We start from the raw sequence: 21596 nt of genomic DNA on the forward strand, positions 1-21596 counted from the left end.
CCCATCCGTGTGTCCCCAGGATGCGGGCTGAGGCGGCCGAGAGCTGGCCAGGCTGCAGGCCCCCGAGCAGCAGCCTCTTGTTCTCCCCCCAGACCCCTACACTGCCTCGCTGAGGGGTGAGATCGAATCGGACGCCCACGAGTTTGAGGCTGAATCCTGGAGCCTCGCCGTGGACCCGGCGTATGCAAAGAAACAAAAGAAGGAGGTGGTCAAGAGGCAGGATGTGCTTTACGGTAAGAAATCCTGTGCCGCCACACCACCCTCCACTCACTTCTTTTCCTTCTTTCTTTTAAAAATTAATTCCAGGGCCAGCCCGGTGGCGCAGCGGTTAAGTGCGTATGTTCCACTTCAGTGGCCCGGGGTTTGCTGGTTTGGATCCTGGGTGCGGACATGGCACCGCTTATCAATCCATGCTGTGGTAGGCGTCCCACATATAAAGGAGAGGAAGATGGGCATGGATGTGAGCTCAGGGCCAGTCTTCCTCAACAAAAAGAGGAGGATTGGTGGCAGATGTTAGCTCAGGGCTAATCTTCCTCAAAAAAAAAAAAAAAAAAAGTGGGGAAAAAAATTCCACCTGGGAGTCTGGGCTCCACTGCTGACTCACCCGAAATCCTGTCGCCCACTCTGCCTGCTCTCCTGCCTTCCGGGCCAGGGAAGAGGTGGCCGGGGACATCTTTGTGAGAACCGGTCCCCATGGACGAGTATGGCCCAATGCCCAAGCCTGACTCATCCTTACTGTGTTGGTGACTCTGAGAGAAAAACCGCCCGGCTCCTCCCAGCCGTCCTGGTGACCACTGGATCAGCCCAGATGTGGCTGTGATTGGGGGGGCTGGGGAGGCATGCACCTCTCTCCTAATCGACTGGAGCACTGGCTCCCTGGTGGGCACCCTTCCCACTGGCTTTCGGAGAACCTGGTAAGGGGACCCACTGTCCTGAGCTGAGCTGGGCTGTTGTAGGTCACTAGGAAAACCACAGCTCCCAGACACAGAGCCGGCCCCTGGGACAGGCGCCGTGCTGGGTGCCCCCACAAAGGTCTCTCCAGGCCTCTGGACCCCCACAAGCGGAGTGACGAAGACCCAAGACAACAGTCCTGGAACCTGTGGCCTTTCTCTCCCCAAAGCCCTCCCTTATTCTTCTTATGACTCCCTCCATGGGAATCGTCCCCAAGACTGCCAGCATTGTGTCGCCCAAGATGCTTTCCCGTCCTCGTCGGCCTTTCATGGGGAGATTCTGCCATAGAAGTATGTTCACTTTTCACCCTACTAGTTGGGGGTGTCCACTGGCACCCACTTCCTTCCACGTTTCACACACTGAGCTCCCTGCCCAAGCGTAGGTCGGGCTGTGGGTGGGGAGGAGAACCGGATGGATGCTTCCCCTCGGGGCCCCAGAGCCAGGCGAGAGATGCTGCCAAGAGGGGTAGAGAGCACCAGTCTGGATGCTTCCATCCGGGGAGCCCTTTACCACATTGTCCACCTGCTAGATAGGCACGGAGTGCTTCCAACCCCGTGGCTGGCGGCCCTGGGCCTGGCGCTCTTCACCTGTTTCGTCTCTAACAGCTTCAAGGCCTTGACTTGACTGACAGAGAAACCCCAGCACACAAATCTGACCTTTCTTTGCCTTTAACAGTGAATTAAAATCCTCGCTCCAACTGCTTTCTCATCAGTTCTAATCTAGGTCTGGTCACCGACATGTCCAGATGAGTGAGTTTCCCTCCCAAGGAGTAGCGTTCGTCAGAACAATCTTCTTGCTTAAAACCGCCTCGAAACGTCTTCCATTGATTTAGGCAGGAAACCCTCCCGTGAATTTGAGGTCCCAGCGCACATCCTGGGTCCTCTCCTTTCCTTGTGTCACACCACCCCTCGCTGCTCCCCTAAGCTGGGACCCCTACAGCCCTGGGCTGGGGAGGACGGGAGGCCTGGCCCCCGGGCAGTACGACCACCAGGGCAAGGCCCTCAGTGGAGGAGTGTGAGAAGCAGCCTGGCCCATGGTGGGCAGGTGGTACGCCCAGTGCCACTGGGGACACAGGAGGAAGGAGGCCGGGGCGTTGCCCCCGGCGTGGGTGAGTCCTGTGGTCCGTGTGCCGCAGAGCTGATGCAGACGGAGGCACACCACGTGCGCACGCTCAAGATCATGCTGAAGGTGTACGCCAGGTGCCTGCAGGAGGAGCTGCAGTTCACTAGCAAGGCCGTCGGCCGCCTCTTCCCCTGTGCCGACGACCTGCTCGAGATGCACGGCCACTTCCTCTCGCGGCTGAAGGAGCGCCGCCAGGAGGCTCTGGAGGAGGGCAGCGACCGCAATTACATCATCCAGAAAATCGGGGACCTCCTGGTACAGCAGGTGGGCACACCGCGATGGGCACAGGGCCTGGATGAGCCCGCGCCCCGTCTCTGTTCCTCCCAATAATAAAAAGAGGACGGCCCCCGTTTAGTGAGACCCTGCTGCTCCAGAGGACGGGGTCCTGGGCCCTTACAGCCCTGCCTGCAGCTAATAGTCTAGCAGTACCAAGGCCTAAACACCAAATGCGCTTGTGCAAACACTGTCCAGTGTCGTGTTCTGGGCTTCTGTTTGGTTGGTTGGCTGGGTTTGATGTTTTTGGTTTTGACCGCTGTGTTTTTGGCTGTTAGACGCGTGTGTGTGGCCCAACAGCATCCGTGGTAAGGGTGTGACTTCTGATTCGGCTTCTGAGCCAAGATCAACAGAGGGGACCCGTAACCCCTCGTCTGACCTCAGAGCGCTCCAAGCATCCTGCATCAGCTAATTAAAATTAATTACAGGGGCCAGCCTGGTGGCGCAGCGGTTAAGTGCACACATTCTGCTTCAGCAGCCCGGGGTTCGCCAGTTCAGATCCTGGGTGTGGACATGGCACCCCTTGGCAAGCCATGCTGTGGCAGGCGTCCCACGTATAAAGTAGAGGAAGATGGGCATGGATGTTAGCTCAGGGCCGGTCTTCCTCAGCAAAAAAGAGGAGGATTGGCAGCAGTTAGCTCAGGGCTAATCTTCCTCAAAAAAAAAAAAAAAATTTAATTAGAATACCCCTTTTGCTTTTTAATTTTTCTAACATTCTTCAGCTTAAATTTATTTCTCCTTCTCGAGCCTTAGGAAGTTGTCCCAGCACCTGAGATGCAGTAAAGCCCGTTAGCAGAAAATTTTCTCCTTTTACCCTGATTGTCCCTTGGGACACACTGTGCTGAAGCATTTCTCCGTCTGCATACGTGTTAGAGAAGACAGTGAATTCTCAAGTAAATTCAGGCCAGGTTCTAGAAAGTTAGGGGAACCACAGGAGAACATCCCCTGGCGGCTTGCGTGTCTCCTTTCGGTAGCATCTCCATTCTCTTCAGTTTTCAGGTGAAAATGCGGAAAGAATGAAAGAAAAATACGGTGTTTTTTGTAGCGGCCACAACGAAGCGGTCAGTCATTACAAGTTGCTTCTGCAGCAAAACAAGAAATTTCAGAACTTGATCAAGGTAAAAAAATATTATTTTTAAATTAGAATCGTATTCTCTGTGCTGTAGGGTTTTTTCCCACAAAAGTGTTTGGAAATCTTGAGATGAAGGTAGCCTGTTAGAAACCAGGGATTTTCAAGTTTTTGTTTCACTTTTAACTGCAATCTCATTCAGGACAGGTCAGTGAAATCTTCTGGAGAATTCCACTTGTAAAACAAAGCAAAGCCAAGAAAACCTAGGGCTTTGTTCTCGCCACATCAGGGTGGCCCCTGAGGTGCCCCACAGGCCCCAGCGTGGAGCCCGCTGACCATCATTCCTCAGACCGTTGAGGTGACACTAATGTCATGTCAAGGGCCCCCTGTCCTGGGAACCACCCCTCCAGAGTCACCCGTTCTGCCTTCAGGTGCAAGGGCTTACTCTAAACCTTTGTCCCTCCCTCGCCTCCTCCCCTCTCTGGTCCCCATTTGTCCCCGTGGCCTGTGGAATGGTCCACACCTGTCTTCTCCCTCTCAGTGTGCAGGCAGTGAGAGATCAAAGCCAAGAGCACTTTGCCCAGCCTGAGTCAGCCGGGTCCGGCAAGGCCCCACCTCCCGTGTTCTGGAAAGTGTGCCCAGGTTAAGGCCACTTGGCTCCATCTGCATACACTCTGCAGCAGCCCCAACACGCTTGATTTCAAAAGATCTCCATCACCTGTCACCCGCACTGCAATGACTTATTCTGAAGTGACATCCGACAACTGATGGTCTAGAGTCCAGAAGGATGTGTTTTTAAATTTTGCTCCATTATCATTGCAAAGGATAGACGTGAAAGGGAGAGAGTCATTTGGGGGCCTAAATTCATCTGCTGATAAGCAATGGGACAGGCCACCGGACATCATGAGCCAGAAACACCTAGAACGAGGGAGGGGTTCAGTGAGGCTGAAGGAAACAGAGACAGAACCTGGTCCCCGGAATCTCGCAAATGCCACAGTGACACTTCTGGTCCTCTCAAGAAGTGGCTCTCTGCGATTGCTGGCATTCCTGAAACGCCGCTGAGAACAGTGGGAGCCGAAAGGCAGAATGTGTGGCATGCTCTGGAGAGCACCGGAAGCCGCTCTTGGGCCCCATCAAGAAATGGCTTCAGATGACTGCTTCTTGGGTTCTTAGCCAGAACCGTGCATCAGAAGCCACTAGGGAGCCAGATCAGAAGGCACAGCCCCACTCTAGCTCTGGAAGGTTCCGACAACTGTCAGTTCAGGCTTAGGGCTTCGTGTATATGTGTGTGTGTTGTACAGCTTTCCAAGTGGTTCCCATAACTGCTCCCCTGGCTAGTTCCGGGCTCGTGATGGGTTTTGCAGGGACCTTCATTTACAGTGGGTGAGGCTGCCCCTGCTTTGGTGGCCTTTCCGTCTACAGCAAGTGATCCTTGCTTTCAAGTGTCTGGCAAAGCAGCAAAGGTCTCTGAGAACCCAAAAAAGGAAGGAGGCCCCAGGCTCGGTCTCCAACCGTGAACTCGTTCAGCAGGAGATCAGGTGTCAGCCCGGCGTGCTTTTGTTTTCCGTTTCCTAGAAAATCGGCAACTTTGCCATCGTCAGGCGGCTCGGTGTGCAGGAGTGTATTCTTCTGGTCACTCAGCGTATCACCAAGTACCCGGTGCTGGTGGAGCGCATCATTCAGAACACGGAAGGTACGCCGGCTCTCCTCACCGCCTTGCCCGTCGGTGCTTAGCAGGGTGGGCTCCCTGCCCCTGTTGTAGCAATGGGTTGGACCCACACCCCTCTGTGGTCTGTCCCTAGTTCTGTGGATTCAGCTGGGCTCAGCGATCATTCACTGAGCTGCCTTCATGCGGAATCCACTGTGCTGGGTGCTGGGGTTTCCAACTCGAGAAAGATGAGGGGCCAGGCCTCCTTTGCCCACTGTTACCCCCGGCCCCTGGCAGAGGCTGGGTCACAGCACGCACACCCTTGGTCTGTATCTGGGGAGTGGGTGAATGGGTGATGATAGTGCCCTTGTTAAGGTCACTCCTGGGTGATCCAGACAGGCACAGAGATGACCTCTATGTCACATGACCAGGGCCACGAGAGGGGCATGCCTGAACCATGGGGGGCAGAGGAGAAAGGGCATGCAGCCCGGCCAGGAGTTCTCCGAGGCCAGGGCGATGCCAAGCGCATCTCCAGGGCATTTGGGCAGTGGGAGAACGAGCAGAGTTCTCGCACCACGAGAGCCTCTTCCTCGGAGCGAGAGGCCAGCTCTTGGTAATGGCAGGAGGAGGAGGGGGTCTTGTATGACAAGCTCGAGAGCACAAGGGAGTCTATTTATTGAGGAGTGGCCGGCAGAGCTACGCCAGGCTGATTTTGTTACTTGAGTTGTACCCTAGGTCTGCATTCACCAGAAGCTCTGTCTTGGTAAAACCAAATGCTGGGCTGATGTATTTATTTTGGGGAAGCATTTACATCTCAGGAGGGTGATTCTTGAGGGTCCTCTGAGCAGTGGCCTCAGGGCATGTGCCTCAGAGACCCAGTAGCATGGCCCCTTGTGTGGCATTCGTGCGCGTGAACAAAGGAAAGCATGAACTCTGCTCTGTGTGGCAGCTGGCACCGAGGACTATGAAGACCTGACTCAGGCTCTGAACCTCATCAAAGACATCATCTCACAAGTGGATGCCAAGGTCAGCGAGTGTGAGAAAGGCCAGCGCCTCAGGGAGATCGCAGGGAAGATGGACCTGAAGTCCTCCAGCAAGCTCAAGAATGGGCTGACCTTCCGCAAGGAGGACATGCTGCAGCGGCAGCTCCATCTGGAGGGCATGCTGTGCTGGAAGACCACATCGGGGCGCTTGAAAGGTAAAGCTCTGCCCCAGGCTACCTCTGGTGGGCGCTATATTGGATTGATAGCATCATATTGGATTGGTGGCACCATCTTGGAGTGGTGGGTACCATCTTGGGTTGATGGTGCCATCTTGGAGTGGTGAGTACCATCTTGGGTTGGTGGCACCATCTTGAATTGGTGGTGCCACCTTGGAATGGGATGCCATCTTGGATTGGTGACCGCCATCTTGGATGGGTAAGTACCTCTTGGATTGGTGACCACCATCTTGGAGGGGTGAGTACCTCTTGGGCTGGTGACCGCCATCTTGGAGGGGTGAGTACCTCTTGGATTGGTGGCCGCCATCTTGGAGGGGTGAGTACCTCTTGGACTGGTGGCTGCCATCTTGGAGGGGTGAGTACCTCTTGGATTGGTGGCCGCCATCTTGGAGGGGTGAGTACCTCTTGGATTGGTGGCTGCCCACTGACGCAGAGCTGCTGCAGCCTGGCTGCTTCGTGGCTGAAGGGAGGTGACATGCTGGAGTCAGCCTGATCACAGGCAGCCAGGAGCGTACAAGAATGAGGTAGTGGCCCCAGCACCCTCTGTCTCAATCTTTGAGATGGGGTAGAACACACCAGGAAGGCTGCTAGATGAAGAGGGCACACTGAGTCATTGACTTCTGAACAGAAACCCAAGGCATCATGACACCCCAGATTTGGCTGAGCTCCCAGGGTTCTAAGCAGGCAGTAGTGGGCCCGCCTGCAGTGGGCCAACTGCTGAAGCCCCCAGTGTGGGTAGAAAACACCACCTGGACTGCTACCTCCGTGTCCCCAAGCATCCCACTCACTGCTCAGGTGTCCTCCAAGCCCCGCTTCCCAGATCCACGCTTCCTGTCCATTTCATGAGCTCTGGAAAAATCCTAACCTGTCCAGAGGCATCAGAGTCTTTAAAGACCTTGAGGGGACTGCTTGAGGTAGCCCAATGACAGGATGCGTTTGTTAGTCATTAGAGCGGCGAGCATCCGGCAGACGCAGTTTAGCATCCTCCGTGTGCTGGGCCCGGAGGAGGGTGGTGGGAGGCCCCTACCCTCGGGCTGCAGTCAGCGGACAGAGAGAGGGAAACAAGCACACAGAAAAATAGTGAAAAGCACAGTCAGTGCTCTAGAGGAAGCCAGCAGGCCGCCATGAGAGGGCATTACACAAAGGTGGCCTGTCCGGTTGACACAGGGGTGTCCGAAGAAGCTGCCAAGAAGGTTGTTGCGACACGAGTGCTCCTCTGGGATATGCGGTTCAGGATCTGCACCTGCAAAAGTTCTGCCGTGCAGGTGGCCTGGAGATGTTCCTACAGGGTCCAGGCATCCGCCTGCTGCCACCAGGAAGCTCAGGGGCACGAGGGCACAGGAGTGTGTCGCCTCAGTAGGAGGCAGGGTGCCAGCTTCCGGTGGCTCAGGTCCCGGGTGACCTGGGAGTGGGGAGCACAGAGGGGTGAGTTCACGTTTGAGAAATCACAGTGAGAGAATGTCAATGACTAGACCCAGCAGGCGCAGTGACAACAGGGGAGGGTCGGGGCCCAGGGGCCTGGCAGCGGAGCGGGAGGTGCCGAAGGGACCTTTAAGACGAGACTCCAGCCACGGGAAGGGTGAAGTGGAAGGAAACCCTCAGGCTCCTGCAGACTCGTCGTGACGCCCAGCTGACAGTGACCGGGGCTCCTTCCCATGGCGCGGAAGCCACCTTGGGGTCCATGTCTGCCCGGCAGGACCACATGGCCGTGTCGCCCTCTATGACATTTCCTTCTGTGCTCTCTCTTTAGATGTCCTGGCCGTCCTGTTGACTGACGTGCTTCTGCTGCTACAAGAGAAGGATCAGAAATACGTCTTTGCGTCTGTGGTGTGTATCCTGTCTTCACACAAAGTGTGGCTCTGCAGCGGCCCTCGCAGAAGGCGGCCGAGTGGAGGGGGCGGCCGGGGGGCTACCTCAGTGACAGGACAGGGGAGGAGCACAGAGCCAGGTGGCCAGAAAAGCACATCCCTAAATCACCCCATTGTCCTGGGCCCTCCCAGGGGCCGGAAGGTTCCAGCAAGGCAGGGGTAGAATTTTCCAAGAATGGGGTCCTGTCTCGTTGCCTGACAGGGTCTCAGGGGCTCGTGCTCACATGCCCTCCGTTTCCGTGGCTCTTCCTCTCCCAGCGCTCGGATTCTCAGGGGCCCCCGCATCCTTGCCAGGGGAACCCCACCTTCCCTCCTTCCGACTGGCTCATTATTAGGACCCGAACTCAAGCAGCCACTGCTCTGTGAGCTGTGTCCCTGTTGACCCCACAGCACGCTGGTCCCAGCACAGCCTTGTCATGGGAGCCAAGCCTGCCATTGGCAGGGTCGGTTTCTCCTGAGGCCTCTCTCCTCAGGGTGTAGACAGCTGTCTCCTCCCTGTTTCCTCACATGGTCCCCCTTCTGGGTGTGTCTGTGTCCTAGTCTCATAGGGACACGAGTCACACTGGATTAGGGCCCACCCTAATGACCACATTTTACCTTAATCACCTCTTTAAAGGCCCCCTCTCCGGACACACTCACATTCTGAGGTGCGACGGGTTAGAGTTTCAACATACAGATTAGGGGGGACACAAATCATCCCATAACCACCAGTGAAAAATGTGCATTTTACTGCCGTATCGGAGCATAAGCTCTTGTGGGATACACAGCAGACTGGGCATACTGGTTGGCTCTGCGTCTTTGGGGCCCAGGATCGGAGGAAGGTTTATTTGTCATTTATACTACCTGTGTTTGTATCCTTTGAGTTTTGCACAGAGACCACGAGTGACTGATTACAAAACACTTTTTTTTTGAGGCAGACTGGCCCTGAGCTAACATCTGTCACCAATCCTCCTCTTTTTGCTGAGGAAGACTGGCCCTGAGCTAACATCCGTGCCCATCTTCCTCTACTTTATGTGTAGGACACCTGCCACAGTGTGGCTTGCTAAGTGGTACCTAGGTCCACACCTGGGACGCGAACCGGTGAACCCCGGGCCTCCAAAGCGGGACGTGCAAACTTAACCACTGTGCCGCTGGGCCGGCCCCTAAAACAGATATTTTAAGCATGTTAAACAGACACTTTAAAAAGATACGAGGATATTGTTGCCGTAATGTCTTTTTTCCCCAGATGGCAAAATATTTCTGCCTTTAATTGTTTGATAATAAGTGGAGTACGTGGCTTTCCTCCTCCCCCCCCTCCCCTCGGAGTGGCGATTCCGCGGATGTCGGGTTCCGTAGGGTGAAAGGTGACCCCCACCACCTTCCGCCCATGCAGGACTCAAAGCGCCCCGTCATCTCACTACAAAAACTCATTGTGAGGGAAGTGGCCAACGAGGAGAAGGCCATGTTTCTGATCAGCGCCTCCCTGCGAGGGCCCGAGATGTACGAGATTTACACCAGCTCCAAGGAGGAGAGGAACGCCTGGATGGCCCACATCCGAAGGGCTGTGGAGAGGTGAGACAGGGCTCCTCTGTGTTCCCTCCGCCGACGGCTCTGCCCTTGGCTTTGACGGCTGGCAAATCAGCTGTGACTTTGAAGTGCCGGAGAGAGGGCCATAGGTCGCAGGCAGACAGGAGACCTGTTTTCGTCTTCCTCATTCCACCTGTGGCTGTCTCCATCTCCCCATCTAAAAGGGACAGAGGCACCATTCCGGCTCCTTCCACAACGCCTAGAAAGGCCCAGGAGTTTCTGGCCGGAGGATTTGGGGCCAGGCAGCTCTAACCCTCCATATTGCTGGGACACTCACCTGACATGCTGGGCTCTCCCCCGCCCCCAGTCTGCGGCCAGACCTGTTGGAGCAGGTCGTGACATCGTGTCCTTCCTCCTCAGGCCGAGGGACCCCTCAGGACCCCAGCCTTGTGCCCCTATGCAATGCCTGGCTGCTGGTCCCCACAGTAAACAGGGGAAGTGGCCCACTCCCCACGTCCAGCCAGCCAGCTCTCCCTCTCTTGATGCCTGGAAGCTTCCTGAAGCCTTAGCCTGCTCAGAGCTCCCTTGATGCTCAGCTTCGGCTCTGACGGGCTTGCAGCCTCCCGCACCTGGCAGGTCCCCAGGAAAGGAGCTGGCCCCAGTCTTCTCCACCTCGTCATGGCCAGGCGTTTAAAACTTGTGCCCAGTTACGTCCCAACACTTTGAGACTGGATAAAAGCCACGGCTATCTTTCCCCCCCTTTTTTTTTCCTCACACCATTAACAAGCTAAATCGCTCACAAACTCAGAGACACGCTTAGCGGCCACTTCTGCAGACGAGCCTCAGCGCCTGTTTCAGAAGCCGGCCAGCCCATGAGGCATGCTCGTCCATCTGTCCCCTCTCCCTGCAGCTGTCCGGACGAGGAGGAGGGGCCCTTCAGCGAGGCCGAAGAGGAGAGAAAGATGATGGAGGCCCGAGCTATGAGGCTGAGGGACTTCCAAGGTAAGAGGGAGTCCACAGACATGTCCCCATGTGGTGACGTGGCCCGGCAGCGCCCTCCTTCGGCAGCAGGCCCTGGGCCCACCAGTGGCATTTCTGTTCTGGCCCCTCGGGATTGGCCATGGAGCGAGTCACCGCCCAAGCAAGCACAAGTTTTGGTTGGACTGTCTGTGTCTTGCTGGCCGTTTGCGACACGGCTTTGTCATTGGGTAGTGATCTTCCAGAGGGCGTGTGGGAAAGAGGGGGCGCTCAGGACCCCTGAGCCCCTTCCACACATGATTGTTTTGCCTCACACGCTGGCTCCTCCCTCGGTCCTCGTTCAGAGAGGAGCTTGCCGTGGGTGTCCCAGGTCACTTACAAAAGAACCCCACAGGAGCCCTACTGCAGTAGCACTGGGCTCCTGCAGCCTCCTCCTAGAGCCAGGCACATCCAGACCAGCCCTGGCTTTGTGACCAGGGCCATCAGCTCCCCCCACCCTGTTTTAATTTTTTTTAACTACATTCTTCAGATATAATTCACATACCATACAGTTTATGCATTTAAGTGTACCCTGCAGTGTCTTTTAGTATATGTCACAAGGTGGTGCAGCTGTCACCACAGTCAACTTTAGGCCGTTTTCATCACTCCAAAAAGAAACCTCAGGGGCCAGCCTGGGTGGCATCGTGGTTAAGTTTGTGCACTCTGCTTCAGCACGCTGGGGTTCAGAGGTGCAGATCCTGGGTGTGGACCTACACACTGCTCATCAAGCCATGCTGTGGCAGCGTCCCACATACAAAATAGAGGAAGGTTGGCACAGATATTAGCTAGGGACAATCTTCCTCAAGCAAAAAGAGCAAGATTGGCAACAGATGTTAGCTCAGGGCCAATCTTCCTCACCAAAAAAAAAAAAAGAAGAAGAAACCCCGTCCCCCTTAGCAGTCATTCCCGTTCCTTCCTCCCCGTAGCCCCTGGTAACCTCTAATCTCCTGTCTGTCTCTATGAGTTTGCCTGTTCTAGATGCTTCGTATCAATGGAGTCATGCAATATTTGTCCTTCTGTGTCGGGCTTATTTCACTGAGCATGATGTTTTCAAGGTTCATTCATGCTGTAGCGTGTGTCAGAATCCCCTTCCTTTTTACACTGAACACCGCTCCTTTGCATGGATAGACCACATTGTGCTTATGCAGTGCCCTCCCCAGTTTTAACAGATTCCTGTAAGATTTCAGTGAGGTCATTGCCAAGAACGAGGCCTACTGCTTTGTGGTCTCAATCAACTTCCCTTTTTCCCTCTCACTCACTGCAATATTTATTTTTAACTTAGGTAACATCTAAGCAAGAACTACAAACTATAAAATTGGGTAGTATATACTTTATCTCTTTGTGGGGAGAAGTATATATTTGAGGGTGTTAATAAAAAGTGTCCAAAAAAGGGGGGAGGAAATCCCTTTGGGCCTTAGAAACCTAATCCTAACATAATTTTCATTTCATCCCATTCTAAGTCTTTTTGTTTGTTTTTGCTTTTTGGGTTTTTTTGGTTTTCGAGGAAGATTAGCCCTGAGCTAACTTCTGCCACCAATCCTCCTCTTTTTGCTGAGGAAGACTGGCCCTGAGCTAACATATGTGCCCATCTTCCTCTACTTTATATGTGGGACCCCTACCACAGCACAGCTTGATACGTGGTGTGTAGGTCCACGTCCTGGATCCAAACCGGCGAACCCAAGGCTGCCAAAGCAGAATGTGTGAACTTAGCTGCTGCGCCACTGGGCTGGCCCCTCTAAAGCTTTATTTTTGCTGAATAGTAATAAAATATATGCCTTGCATAGACGCATCTCCATGGATGCCACAGAGTCATACAATAATATCTATCCATCACTCATTCCTGACAAGATTCTTAGTGAGTTAGAAATTCAAAGATATTTTCTTTATGAAGATATTCTTCCCAGGGGGCCGGCCCCATGGCCGAGTGGTTAAGTCCGCGCGCTCTGCTTTGGTGGCCCAGGGTTTTGCCAGTTCAAATCCTGGGCGCAGACATGGCACTGCTCATCAGGCCATGCTGAGGGGGCATCCCACATGCCACAACTAGAAGGACCCACAACTAAAAACATACAACTATGTCCCAGGGGACTTTGAGAAGAAACAGGAAAAATAAAATCTTTTAAAAAAAAAAGATATTCTTTCCCATCTTGGATCAAAAGCCAATCTCCCCCTTAACACTGGAAGTCAGGGACACTCTCATCACAGTCAGGAGCCAGGCAGAGCCACCCACTGTCACCATAATTATCTTCATCCTGGAAGTTCCAGCCAGGGTAATGAGGCAGGAAACAGAAGTAAGATATCCTGATAGGAAAGGAGGTGACAGAATGATGTTTTACATGTGACATGATTATTTGCCTGTAAAGTCCAGTAGAGTCAACTGGGAAATGATTGGAACTAGTAAGAGCTCAATAATTTAGGTGAATGTGATATATATATAGTGGCAACTACCAATGAGAAAGTCTAATAAATTAAGTTGCGGTCACAGTAGCAAAAAAATGGTACAAAAGCTGGAGACTTGTAAGAAGGATTTAAAGGAAGAAAACTTTGACCCAAATGCGTGGAGGAAGATTTTGAGATGTTTTATCAGGCTCTCAGTTTGTCCCAAACTAATAAATCAGCCTGTCATGGTCCTCACACACACCCCGCTGTGTTTGCTTTTTCCAACTGGGGCAATGAGCAGAAGACGGGGCCACGCCCTCGGGATAGGGTGTGGGGCAGGGAGGGTCCCCTGCGAGGCACCTTTCCACGGCTCCTGGGGAAGCCGTCCCAGAGAAGGCAGGCCACCACCTCCACGTCACTTTGCAGAGCGACTGAACCAGAAGGACCAGCAGATTGTGCAGAGCCTCAGCGAGAAGCGGCAGATCTACCTGGAGATGGCCGAGCTGAGTGGACTCGACGACTTGGCCCACTCGCGACTCCTCTTCCGAGGAGGGGACCCCGCCGAGAACCTGCAGGGGGAGCTGATTCTCAAGTCGGCCGTGAGCGAGAGTAAGTAGCCGCAGAGCTCTGCTGGGCAGCCGTGTGCCCGGGAGCAGCGCTGACCCCACCAGCACCTGCTAGAGCCAGAAGGTCCTTAGACACCATCAGGTGCAGGCTTAAAACACCTTCTCTCACGGCCAGCAGACACTCCTGGGTGCCTGCTACGTGTGACGCACCGTGCTGGGCCCTGGGGATCTGAAGTTGACTGAGATGAGGTCCCCACACTCAAGAGGTCCCTCCTGTTTCTGATAAGTGGGTCACTGATGATATCCTCAGAAAACGCACACGTGCCCATGTGGTGGGTCATTTCAGAGGGCTCCTGGGCCGGGAACCCCACATCTAGCAGGAAGAGGCTTCTGAGCAGCAGCAGCCACCGGAGGGCGCTGGCCCCTAAGCAGCCTGCCCTCTCCGCGTGCGCCCTGCCACCGGCTGGCTTCGTGGAGCAGTCAGTGTCCTTGCTGGAGCCCCTGGCAGCTTCCAACGAGCTGCTGAGCCCACGCTGGCCAGGGCACGTGGTAGGCAAGGCAGCCAGTGCTTATTCAGTCTGCTCTTTCAAGAGCAAAAAGACAGACACAGCCCCTGCCCTCCAGAACTTTCCTTCAGAGTGAAGAGAACAGAGACCAGAGTGGGGTCCTGCGTAGACTCTGCTCCTGTTCAGTCTTGGTCCCTCCGGCCGTGCCGGCCTTCTCCTTCCTCCCATTTCTCCAGAGGCTGTTATTCTCGGCCCCCTGAGGACCCTCTCGTATCCTGTACCTTGGTCTGGAATGTTCTCCCCATCTCCTCACCTGGCCAAAGCTTGCTTGTCCTGGAGTACTTTGTGTAGCCAGTCCGGCCCCTGACCTTTTGTGTAACCGTTGTCACAAAAGCAGTGGCCACATCGAGTTCCCTCGTAGGCCTAGAGCATCCCTGACCCAGGATGCCCAGGTCCCCGGAGCGCCTCTCCCACGTGGCTGCCCCGTGTCCCGGCCTCTCCTTTAGACACCGACTGGCACATCCCAGTGGCAGTACCTAAAGTTGGGGTGCACAGAATCGCATCCAGCGATGGAGAGGGGGTGACAAACTCCCTGTGAGCTCCTCGGCCCCACGTCCCCGCGGCCCCCTGCACTCTGATGCCCACAGCCTGGTTCCACAGGGGAACTCAGCTCCTCTCGTCTCCTTCCACAGTCGAGGACATCCAGAGCCTGATCTGCAGGCAGCTGGGCAGCACCAACGGCCAGGCGGAAGACGGAGGCAGCTCCACGGCCCTGCCCCGCAGGGCAGAGACCTTTGGGGGCTATGACAGCACGAGCAGCCCCGGCAAGAGTGAGTGGTGGCACTTGTCACCCTGGGGCTGGGGCTTCTCGGGGACCCAGGGAAGGTCTTCAGCCGCAGGAGGCTGTGCAGTTTCTGGAACATTCCCTTCCCACAGCATCCTTGGCAAATCCCAGGCGTTTGCTGTTTGGCATCTCTGCTACTGCTGCCCCTCAACTGTCTATAAACTCTCCATGATTGGGGTTCTGGAACCTTCCAGGTGTTGTCAGTCGTGTCCTAACAGCAGCACCCAGACCAGCCCTCCTGTTCCCACCGGTCTCTGTGCCACAAATGCTGCCATTTCGGCACAGGTCCGAGGGCAGGACGCCGGCCACGATGTCCTACCCTGGCTGGGGCGCGGGTTCCAGACTCCCACAGGACCCACAGCATCCTAACACACCTGGTGTGGGGTTTTCAGGTGGCAGTTTTAGGAAGAAAGTCTGCAGCAATGACCCCAGCCTCCAAGACTGGCAGGGCCCTGCAAGCAACCCGGACTCGAAGCTCGGCGACACCCCGGGGGCCTCCGAGGAAGCCCCGCAGGCGGTACGTTGCTTCCATGGGGTGTTGCTCAGTTCGGTACACAGGCGGCGCGCGTCCTTTTCATCATTGTTCATGGGTGCGCACAGCCTGTGTTTGGCTTGCCTGGTGTCGCCATCTTCATGGCGAACAGCCACACGTGCCGCTCTGCTTCTCAGTGAATAATAGTAACACCTCAGCCCCAGTGAACGTGCGGGCCGTCTCCCGGCCCCGGGAATGGTGGGAGGCAGGGAAGCGGGTGGGCTCAGGGCAGTAGCCATGGCCCTCTCAACAGGTGAGAAAAACCGTATGGGGACCACGAGCTTTCAGTCCGCACAGGTGTCCTCACGCCCACGGACGCTGAAGCAGGGCCAGCCTGTGGTCTCAGAGTCTCAGGCGGGCTGCCTCTGGCCAGCTGTGAGGCCTGGGCTCCCCCCGGCCGGCACACAAGCTTCACCTCTGAGCGCTCTGGACAGGCTCATCTAACCAAGCCTCCCACAGCGTGGGCCCATGACAGCCGCCCTCCCACCTCGCTGGGGCCACCTGTGCCCCATTCTTGTCAATAATAAGCGGGTCCAGCTCGAGTTGGATTGGCCCTGAGAAGCTCCTCGTGCTGCTGTCTCTGCAGGTGGAGGCCCCAGGCCCAGAGTCCAGCCCCCGTGTGCCCACCGTCCTGGAGTCGGAGGTAGGTGCCTAGCTCCTGCATCTCCCCGGGGCCGGTGTGCACACTCATACAGCTCGGTGCAGAGCCAGCATCTCTCTCCCTGTCTCCACAGCTTGTCCAGCGGATCCAGACACTGTCCCAGCTGCTCCTCAGCCTCCAGGTACAGGGGCTTCTGGGAGAGAGTGACACACTGCACCTGCCTTTTTCCTGGGGAAGGGCACACTCTTCCTGAAATCGGCCTGGAGCCCGGCCCTCACCGGTCCCTCCCCGCAGGCGGTCATCGCCCAGCAGGACAGCTACGTGGAGATGCAGAGGGCCACCATCCAGGAGCGCGAGAAGCAGTTGCGGCTGCAGTCGACACGCGGGAACCTGCTGCTGGAGCAGGAGAGGCAGCGCAACTTCGAGAAGCAGCGGGAGGAGCTGGCGGGCGTGCAGAAGCTGCAGGGCCAGCTGCGGCTGGAGCAGCAGCGCTGGGAGCGCCAGCGGGAGCGCCAGCGGCAGGAGCTGGACCTGGCCTCGGCCCGGCTGCAGCAGCGCGAGGGCGAGGCGCAGAGGCTGCAGGAGCGGCTGGGCCAGGAGCGCGCCGAGCTGGAGCGCCAGCGGCAGGCCTACCAGCAGGACCTGGAGCGGCTGCGCGAGGCCCAGCGCGCCGTGGAGCGCGAGCGCGAGCGCCTGGAGCTGCTGCGGAGGCTCAAGAAGCAGCACACTGTGCCCGGGGCGCTGCCGCCCGAAGCGCTGGCAGAGGTGAGTGCGCGCGTGCAAGAGTGAGTGTGAGTGGGCTAGAGCAAGAGTGTGAGCGTGCTAGGGTGTGTGCGTGTGGACTGCATGGACATGTGAGCTTGCCAGTGTGAGTGCACCTGTATGTGTGTGGATGAGTGTGAGCGTGCTGGTGTAAGAGCAAGCGTGTGTTACATGCGTGGATGTGCAAGTGTGAGGGGCTAGTGCGTGCGTATTGCATGGACGTGAGTGTGCTAATGTAAGGGCAAGTGTGAGTATGTTACATGCATGGATGTGTGTGAGTGCAGTAGTGTATGAGTGCATTGCATGAACGTGTGTGTGCTAGCGTACGCGAGTGTGAGTGGGCTAGTGTGAGCATACTAGTGTAAGAGTATGAGCGTGCTGGTGTGTGTGTATGTGCACGGACGTGTGTGTGAGAGTTGTGTGCATATGAATGTCAGTATTCGTGTAAACCTGTATGAGAATGTGGGCATGTGAGTGTGCCCGTGGGTGTGCACATGTGTGGGGCTGTGCAACACGTATGTCTGTCTGTGTTTGGGGGCCAGGCGATGAATGGCGGCTCTGGCAGGCCTAGAACCGGGCGCAGGGCAGCGAGCCTGGCTGGGCGCTGTGCAAATCTGAAGGGGGCGGCTCCTTGTCTAGGCTCCCCGGGGGGCTGGCAGCAGGAACAAAGGCGTTGGGATGTGTCTTTTGTCTCTCTTGCAGGCCCAGCCGCCAAGCCACTCTGCCAGCTTCGACGGGGAAGGGCTGGAAGGGCCCGCGGGCCTGTCCAAAGCGCCAGGGCCCCGGGTGAGCGTGCTGCTGTCGGGCGGCCCCGAGTACCCCGAGCGCTCGGAGGTGGCCCGCCGGGACAGCGCCCCGACCGAGAGCCGCCCGGCCAAGAGTGACGTGCCCATCCAGCTGCTCAGCGCCACCAACCAGATCCAGAGGCAGACGGCCGTGCAGCAGCAGATCCCCACCAAGCTGGCCGCCTCCACCAAGGGCAGCAAGGACAAGGGCGGCAAGAGCAGGGGCTCCCAGCGCTGGGAGAGCTCAGGTGAGCCAGGCGCGCGGGGCGGTGCCATGAGGGGGCGGGGCGGGGTCCGGGAGGGGGCGGGGCCAAGGGCGGGCAGGGTGGGGCCAAGAGGGGGCGGGACAGGGCCCGGGACTTGGCTCGCTGGGCGGGCCGGTTGGAGCCAGGCCTCCCCCTATCCTCTCCGCATAATACAGGAGATGGGTGACCTCTGCTGCCTGCCCGACCCCTCTTCTCAGATTGGGGGGGTCCGGTTGTGGGCTATTTGTGAAACCAAAGCGGCTCCTTGCGGGCACAGAAAAATGGGACCCCAGGGCCATCCTCCTATGGGGGGCCAGGAGGAAACCAGAAGGCACGGCTGGCTATGTGGCTGAGGCCACGCCCCCCACAACTCCGCCAACAAACAGAGGTCTTTCATCGCAAGAAACGAAACTGACATGACAGACCCACCTCGGTCCTCACCCTGGGCTGCGGGCAAGGGAGCGTCTTGGCGATTCAGAAAGAAGGGGCCTTGGAGACCTTTTCGGATGTGGTCACGAGAGATAAGAAGTCCAAGAGCCCTGGTCAGTTAGGGACAGTGTGGTGACCGAGGCTAACCCTCCCCACCGAGCCCCTGCCAGGGGCAGGTCCTGGTGCCGGGGACTCTACCCCATGTCTTGGTTCCACGGCGGGGACACAGATCCTCGCCCCGGAGCCCCCTGCAGCAAGCGGCCCCCAGTACACAAAACCCCGGGGCTCCCTCAGGCCCTGCGAGCCTGCAGGCCCCGGCGGGGGGCCCTCCCAGGGGCGTTCCTGAGGAGCAGGGCCTGTGTCCCAGGACCTCTGGGGCTCTGGGGTCTCAGCCCCCGTCCAGAGGCCAAATTACTCTGGGGCCCTCTGTGGTCGGGTAGGAGCTGCTCTGTTTTTGCATTTGTGGCTCAATACCCAAGTGGGGTCTGTCCCTGAGAACGGGTGCTGGGGGCCTTTCCCGACTGCCTGTGGGAAGGACCAAGGAGTGGGGGAGGCCCCTGGCTGAGGTGTGGGGCCACTTGTGTGCCTGGAGCGAGGCCGAGCACCCCACGCTGCGCCCTTCTCCCTCTTCAGGCTCGTTCGACCTCAAGCAGCAGCCGCTTCTCAACAAGCTCATGGGCAAGGACGAGAGCGCGTCTCGGAGCCGCCGCTCACTCAGTCCCGTCCTCAGCAGCCACAGCCCTGTGCCCTCCCCAGGTGAGCCCAGCCCCCTGGGGAAGCAGGCCGCGCGCCCAGTGCCCAGCAGCTGCTGACCACCACAACCCCCTCTCTCTGCAGACCCCGGCTTCCTGACCCCAAGCCCGGCCCCATCGGATGCCCCCACCGAGTGTTTCTCCTTCAAGGCCGGGGGGGCATCCGTGCCCCCGTCCCCGTCGCCACTGCCCACCACACCACTCGACAAGGAAGAAGGCAGCAAGGAAGACGTCATCTTCTTCTAGGGGGCTGTGGCTCAAGGTGCAGGCCCCTCCCTGTCCTGCCCACCCTCCGCGCTCTCTGGGGCACCACCCAGCTGTCCCCCTCCCGATCCTGAGCAAGCCACCGCCACCCACCGCCCGGCTGGGGGCAGGGCAGGGCCAGCAGCAGCCTGTGGTCTCAAGGCTCTTTCCGTAGGTTTAGCACTGGTGCCTGGGTACTTTTCTAAACCTGTTTTTTTAATACAGAAAGGCAAGTTTTTAATCGAAGGTTGACCAGAGCTAAGCCCAGGAACGGTTTTACGTCATACCCCCTATTTGAGTAGGGAGAGGTCGACTCCCAGCTGTTTTCCCAAGGTAGTGACAAACGGTGGTGGTTCCACAAGAAGACTCGTGACAAGCCAGATCCTGGTCTGAGGAGGTGCTGGCTGGGCTCCACGGCCACGAGGAGACGCTGGAGCGTGTCATGAGAGCACCCAAGGGGCCGGGGGTGTCGCTGTGTCTGTCGGCAGAATCAACTTCCAAAGCAGAGACTGCGGGTGCGCGGGGAACCTCTAGGCCGGGACAGGGCCACGGGGCAGGGCGGCTGGAGAGGATGGCCGATGGCGCACTCTAGGCGGGTTCTGTGGGTTTGGAAGCGCCTCCTGAAAGGGGCTGACCACAACTCATTTTAACTTGGCAGGTTTTTAAAACCTGCCGTTGTCAAACTCGGTGCTTTCTCGAGGGCACCAGCCGTTCTCCAGGGCTCGGCCTGTCCAGGAGGTCGAATCACGAGGGTCCCAGCCCCAGCAGAGGGTCCTCAGCCCTGGAGAGATGGGCTGGCGTTCATGAGGCTGCCGGGAGGAAGCCCCCAGGGCAGGTGTCCCTCACTGATGGGCAGAGGCTGGTGCGACATGAAGCAGAGGAGTGGGGCCGTATGTCCAGGCGGATGAGGGTGAAACGCAGGAGGGGTCCTCCATGGCCTGGGGGCCTTGAGTGGGCAGAGGGCCACCTCACGGGCGCCTCAGGTCCAGCGAGCTGTCATAGCGTATAGTCAACTTCCCCTGGCCGGGGGTGAAGGCCACGTGGCTGTAGATGTTGGCAGTGGGGTTGGATGTCCAGGAGCAGTCCAGAGGTGGCAGCTGCTTCAGATCCACATTCCAGCTCTGGCCCCACTCAAGCCTGGGTGCTGGGGTAGGGAAGCGAGAACATTCCAGCCTTTCTCTGCTGCCCCCCCCGGGGCCCGAACCCAGCATCTCCCTAAGCGTTGGTGGGAGGACTGGCTCTTGTGCTGACCAGGAGCAGGGGCACTACGGGGTTGAGGTGACAGCCAGTCGGTGACAGGGAACTGAAAGCAGCCGTCGGGAACCTCTCCCGAGCACCTCTCGCCCCCCTCCCCCACCCCGTTGACTGCCCACGGGGCCTGCAGCCTCAGAGAGGAGCAAGAAGCCACCTCCCTCGTCCTGTGACCCCCTCAGCTCCCCTGTGCCATGTCTAGAATCAGTGTTTTGCGTTTTGTCCTGAGAAGCCGCGGAGCACTTTAGAAGTTGACTCCAGTTCCTGTCCTGTTGTGAAGGCGACGTTCCCAGGCCCTCGTACTGGGTGGTGTCACCACCGTGCGCCCCTGTGCGCATGCTCTGGTCTGACCCTCCGCGCCGCCGTGGTTCCTGGGACCATAAGACGTTCAAGGAGTTCCCACCCACGCGGTGGGGATCGGCGCTCCTTGCCATGCGGCCGGGCCTGTCTCAGCCGGGTGGCGGCGTTGGTCCATCTCTCACCAGTATGCTGAGGTCACTCCTGGGTGGAGCCCGATTTTACTTGTAAAGTTGGTGGTCAGCAGACGTTCTGGTCTCTGTGGGATCTGTGCACGTCTTCGTCCATCGTGACTGTGATCTTAGTCCACGCGACAATTATTTTTACAATGATGCATTTCCTCACCGCGGGATAGAACTTAAGACCCGATTCTAGCAATAAAAGTGTCTCAGATGAGCTGCGAGTGGCCGTTCTCTGGGGTTTTGTCAAACGTTGGTGCTGGAGTGGTGGGTTCTGGTGGGGCCCCCTTGGAGCCTCTGCTGGAATGGGACCTTGGGGAGGCCCAGGCCCAGGGCCCCCCCAGCTCCCCTCGACAGTGCCTGCCTGGAGCCAGGAGAGCCAGGGAGGTTCCAGGGCCTTGAGAGAGCCTGAGGACCAGGGCCTGCCTGACACCAGGCTGTCCCATCCTGTCCGTCCAGGGTGGGCCCAGGTCACCGTAGGGACCCCCGCAGCTGCTGTCATCTCTCCTACTGGGTACAGGCATCAGGCCTGTGGGAGGGTGACCACACTGCTCC

General features: G+C 57.5%; 1 protein-coding gene across 11 annotated transcripts in view; it reads left to right on the forward strand.

Annotated features, from left to right (window-relative positions):
• Positions 1-21258, forward strand: part of ARHGEF18 (Rho/Rac guanine nucleotide exchange factor 18) — a 92619-nt gene extending 71361 nt beyond the window's left edge. For all 11 annotated transcript variants that reach the window (XM_070491848.1, XM_070491849.1, XM_070491844.1 and 8 more), the window contains 17 exons: positions 93-233; positions 2087-2337; positions 3339-3464; positions 4991-5108; positions 6013-6261; positions 8033-8109; positions 9523-9701; positions 10567-10658; positions 13476-13658; positions 14814-14951; positions 15358-15482; positions 16084-16140; positions 16232-16279; positions 16393-16863; positions 17563-17893; positions 18953-19075; positions 19157-21258. In XM_070491848.1, the coding sequence (XP_070347949.1) occupies positions 93-233; positions 2087-2337; positions 3339-3464; positions 4991-5108; positions 6013-6261; positions 8033-8109; positions 9523-9701; positions 10567-10658; positions 13476-13658; positions 14814-14951; positions 15358-15482; positions 16084-16140; positions 16232-16279; positions 16393-16863; positions 17563-17893; positions 18953-19075; positions 19157-19317 (2870 nt within the window). In that variant the 3' untranslated portion in view covers positions 19318-21258. The remainder of the gene's footprint in view (positions 1-92; positions 234-2086; positions 2338-3338; positions 3465-4990; positions 5109-6012; positions 6262-8032; positions 8110-9522; positions 9702-10566; positions 10659-13475; positions 13659-14813; positions 14952-15357; positions 15483-16083; positions 16141-16231; positions 16280-16392; positions 16864-17562; positions 17894-18952; positions 19076-19156) is intronic.
• The last annotated feature ends 338 nt before the right edge of the window (positions 21259-21596 follow it).

The sequence above is a fragment of the Equus asinus genome, chromosome 20, assembly GCF_041296235.1.
Source record: "Equus asinus isolate D_3611 breed Donkey chromosome 20, EquAss-T2T_v2, whole genome shotgun sequence".
Classification (NCBI taxonomy): domain Eukaryota; kingdom Metazoa; phylum Chordata; class Mammalia; order Perissodactyla; family Equidae; genus Equus; species Equus asinus.